We start from the raw sequence: 4,715 nt of genomic DNA, 5'->3' as shown, positions 1-4,715 counted from the left end.
CTGCAGGCACATTTTTTCAGTGCTTAAAATAAACACAATTTTATTGCCAGTAAATAGGTTTTCGATTGAGAATGAGGCAAAATTTCCATCTTCTGACACTTTTTCACTGCTCATATATTAAACAGATGATGATCAAGCTTCGAAATCACTTAGTTTTCTGGAAGAAATCTTGATTCCGACTCAGATATCCTTCAGAAGGCTCTGAAGAATATACTCAGGTAGATACCGATGGTGAAATTATTTAAGGTGGCGATGAGGACAGACCGTGCTTAGTTATATCAAGAATGATGCATCGAGTGGATACAGTTATGCATGGCTGGCTTATTTAACTTTTAAGTACTGGCCCTAAAGAGGTATATTTCTGTCTATTCTTTAATGCTTTTTCATAGAAATATTATTCATCCATTTCTTTATTAGTATAAAAAAAAAATAAAGTCTATACACACAATACAATGAAAGTTGCATTTTGCCATAGCGTGCTGACAACTCTACCAGCTCACTACCTTAATTCTTTCTTATTTTGGCACAAGGTCAAGCCAGCCTTTTCAGAATTTCAACTCCGAACATAAAGCTGGAAGAAATGCCACTAAGCATTTTGTCTGGCATGCTAACAAAATCTACCAGCTTGTAGAAAATATCCAATCTTTTAGTATAACTTCTGAACCCTCTAACAGCAAATACCCAGAAATCTAAGAAAGAGCAACAATAAACGTATCATACAAGGAATAGAGAAAACCAGATTATGTAACATGCCTGACAAAGTAGATAAATAACAGAACACTAAAAAAAAAAAAACATGCTAAGACGACAAATGAGTAATAAGTTGAAGATATTTTAAAACTTTATTGAAGACATTATTATACTGAGAGAAGACAATGTGAGAGAGAGAGAGAGAAAAGTTAAAATGATTTAAAATGAGGAATTGGTATTCTCTTTTACATCTGATGGGATGAGAAAGTAGAAAGAATTCTAAGGATATGGCCTTGGTCGTCTCTCAGATCTGCTGTCTTGGGGTCTGAAAAAAATACAAAGAAACAAGTCGGTGTTAAAAGAAATTCTCAGTATTGTCATCATTTATCATGTTTTTCATGCTGGTATGGGTTAGCTGATTCAACACAATCTGGCAAGCTACAGAACTGCACCACAGCTCCAATGTTTACTTTGGGATGGCTTCTATAGCTGGGTAATACTTCTAAATGCCAACCACTTTATACAATCACAAATAATTTTTTTTTTTTTAAGTCAATAGTAACCTAATTTAGAGGACAATCACACACATGCATTACTCTTAACATTTTTCTTATGGAAAGAATATACTTTTGTATGAGGTCTTATCAATCAAATAGTTACTCTCTACACCCTAAGGTGGCGATGAGGACAGACCGTGCTTAGTTATATCAAGAATGATGCATCGAGTGGATACAGTTATGCCAACTAACATTTACATTATTGCATCAATCCCAACATTTTCCTAACACCAAGTCAATGCTAAATTTAAAAATTTGATCCAAATAAAAGATATTTTGAACTTCCATTGGGCATCAATATATAATTTCCTAATCTCTCTCCCTCAGCCTTAGTTTTCTCCTTAATTCTTAATGTAATTTCCAACTGAAATCTCTCTAACAGCCTTGGTTCTCTTTTCCTACTGTGTTTCATGTTGGCTAAATATTTTTTTCGTACTATCTCTTAACAAATCCTTTCTTTCATTACGACTTCTTACTGCTATTCTCTACTGCCCAAGGAGAAAACACCCATTCATAATGCCCAGCCGTAGCATATAAAGTACCTTCCACACACGCTTCTCTCTCAAGACCTCATGGAACTCATTCCAGTGTTGGTTATTTATTGGCACCCAGTTATGCACCGCTAAGATATTCTTTCATTTTTTCGATCTCTCCATTCATTCATTACTAACATGCATTATTATTATGTACTTTTGTAAACTAATTATTTAAATTGACTCTTTAATATATAACTTCCTAATCTCCCAGCCTTAGTTTTCTCCTTATTTCTTCATGTAATTTCCAATTGAAATCTCTCATAGCCTTAGTTCTCTTCTTCACTTGTGTTTCTAAGTTGGCTCCATATATTTTGTACTATCTCTTAAATAACCCATGCTTTTTCACGGTGCACCAGCCCATTCCTCCCCCCACCGCCAATACCGGATATTTCGCTTCTATCACCAGAAACCCCCTACCTCACTGGTATAATATGATAGGAATAATACTGTAGACAGGTCCATTAGAGCAAAGAAACAGGCCTGGAAAACCTGGAAGAGTGGAAGTAGAAGGGAACTGTACCAGATAGCCAGAAGGAAGGCTGGAAGACAGGTATATATTGCTAAGGGAGAAGCAGAAAAGAAGTTTACCAATGTTCAGCGCGTGAGAACCAGAGAACTGAAGTATTTCGGTTTGCAATAGTGTGTGAGAGAAAGTTGTAATGTTACAGGAGAGAAATATGCCCGCGTGAATGATGGTGCACTTGTCTTTAAAGATTCTGCAAAGACAGGCTTTGCTGAATGTGGAAGAGAACCTGCCAAATGTTGACCCAGTAGATAGCACCTTGGAAGATGAAGCAATTAAGGATATGAAGTCAGGAAAAGTACCTGGCCCATCAGGAATCACTGGGATGATTAAAATATCTGGTGGTGTGGGTTATGTTTTCATCACCCGTATTGTAAATCAGGTAGTTCAGGAAGGAATCATACCCAATGACTGGTGTAGCAGCACCATAGTCAACTGCATAGAAAGGTAAAGGTGATGCTTTAGACAGAAATAACTAAAGGTGTATCAAACTGCTGGAGCAGGTGATGAAGGTCATGGAAAGGATCATAGCCCAACTAATTAGGGAGAGAGTTGGTCTAGATGAGATGCAGTTTGGTTTTGTGCCAGGCACCATTGATACTATATTTCTGGTTAGACAGCTGCAGGAGAAATACCTAGCCAAAGGTAAACCCCTATACTTCACTTCTGTTGACTTGGAGAAAGCCTTTGACAGGTCCCCCGAGCCCTTATCTGGTGGGCGATGTGAAAACTAGGGATAGATGAGTGGTTAGTAAGAGCTGTACAAGCCTTTACAGGGATGCTGTCAGTAAGGTAAGGGTTGGCAACAAGTGTAGTGAAGAATTCCAGGTAGAAGTAGGGGGTCACCAAGGATCTGTCTTCAGCCTCCCATTCATCATAGTCCTCCAGGCAATAACATACGAAATCAAGACAGGCTGCCCCTGAGACCTCCTCTATGCTGACGACCTTACCCTCTCATAGCTGAATCACTACCAGACCAAAAGAAATTTCAGATGTGGAAGCAAGATTTAGAATCGAAGGGCCTGAAAGTCAATGTAGCAAAAACTAAAGTCCTAGTAAGTAGGAAGGTGAACAAATCAATTAGTAGAAAAGGTGTAGGTAGAAACTCCACAAGACATACTAAGAGTAAGCTATGGGTGCATAAGAGGTGCAGCAACATCAAAGGAAGGTCAAACGGGATGATAGTTTTTGTGTGTGGCAAATGCACAGGGTAAATCAAAATCAAAATGGAAATTGTAGATATGGCCAATGCCAGTGCTGCCCGACTGGCTCCTGTGCCAGTGGCATGTAAAAAGCACCCACCACTCTCGGAATGGTTGGCATTAGGAAGGGCATCCAGTTGTAGAAACCTTGACAGGTCAGACTGGAGCCTGGTGCAGCCTCCTGGCTTGCCAGCCCCCAGTGAAAGTGTCCAATCCATGCCAGCATGGAAAACAGACGTTAAACGATGATGATAATAAATCAAATCTGAAAATGAAACCCTATTGTCTTTTGGAGTGAGGGCAGGGGGTACAGTGCATAATACTGTCCTAGATGTACACTTCCTGGACAAAAAAAAAAAAAAAAAAATGGAGGAACTAAAGCTTCTCACAAATCAAAGTTGATTCAACAAACTCCCTACAGTGGAACCAATATAATAGTAATAATCCTTTCTGCTATAGGAACAAGGCTTGAAAATGTTCAAGTTCTCTTTCTTAGTAGGGGAAGTAGATTGCACTGACATCAGTACTTGAGTGGCATTGACCCCAAATTGGACAAAAGGAAAAGTCCAACTCTGCAGAATTTGAACCGACCATAAAGATAGAAGAAATACCAGTTGGGCAAAATGCTATGTAAACAGAAGAAATATCATCAGGGCAAAATGCTATGTCGACCATGCCAAAACTTCAGCTCAGAACAAAGAAGATTTAATACTAAGCGTTTTGCCCAATGTGCTAAAGGTCCTGCCAGCTCACCACCTTACAACTAGAGTAATAACATGAAACTAAAACCTACACAAACTGACCAGCAGATGACTGATGAATTATGTGGTGGTTGAAGTCTAGAAATAACAAATCCCACAAACACTAATAATAATCCTTTCCGATAGAGACACAAGCTTGGAAATTCTTAGGGAGAGGTTGCTATTTTATTAACCCCCAAGAATATGAAAGGCAAAGTCAAACTTTCCACCAAGCACTTAGTCTGGTGCTTCCTTAATAACAAAGAAAAGAAGAAGAAAAACTTACCGGCCTCTGTCTTTTCCAAATCCACCACGTCCTCCTCTGTCACCAGGACCTCCACCACCACCGCCACCTCCGCGGTCACCACCCATGCCACCGCCACCTCCTCTTGGTCCTCCGCGATCGCCTCCCATGCCACCGCCGCCGCCACGTGGGCCAACTCTGTAGCCACCTCTTCCACCACGGT

General features: G+C 39.6%; 1 protein-coding gene across 1 annotated transcript in view; it reads right to left on the bottom strand.

The window, feature by feature from the left end:
• Nucleotides 1-819: 819 nt before the first annotated feature.
• Nucleotides 820-4,715, bottom strand: part of LOC106872884 (RNA-binding protein cabeza) — a 25,580-nt gene continuing 21,684 nt past the window's right edge. The window contains exons 16-17 of the mRNA XM_052976835.1: nt 4,535-4,715; nt 820-1,015 (exon numbers count right to left, since the gene is read on the bottom strand). Of these exons, the coding sequence (XP_052832795.1) occupies nt 970-1,015; nt 4,535-4,715 (227 nt within the window). The 3' untranslated portion in view covers nt 820-969. The remainder of the gene's footprint in view (nt 1,016-4,534) is intronic.

The sequence above is a fragment of the Octopus bimaculoides genome, chromosome 25 (assembly GCF_001194135.2).
Source record: "Octopus bimaculoides isolate UCB-OBI-ISO-001 chromosome 25, ASM119413v2, whole genome shotgun sequence".
In the NCBI taxonomy this organism is placed as follows: domain Eukaryota; kingdom Metazoa; phylum Mollusca; class Cephalopoda; order Octopoda; family Octopodidae; genus Octopus; species Octopus bimaculoides.
This window is presented reverse-complemented; position numbering and strand designations above follow the sequence as displayed.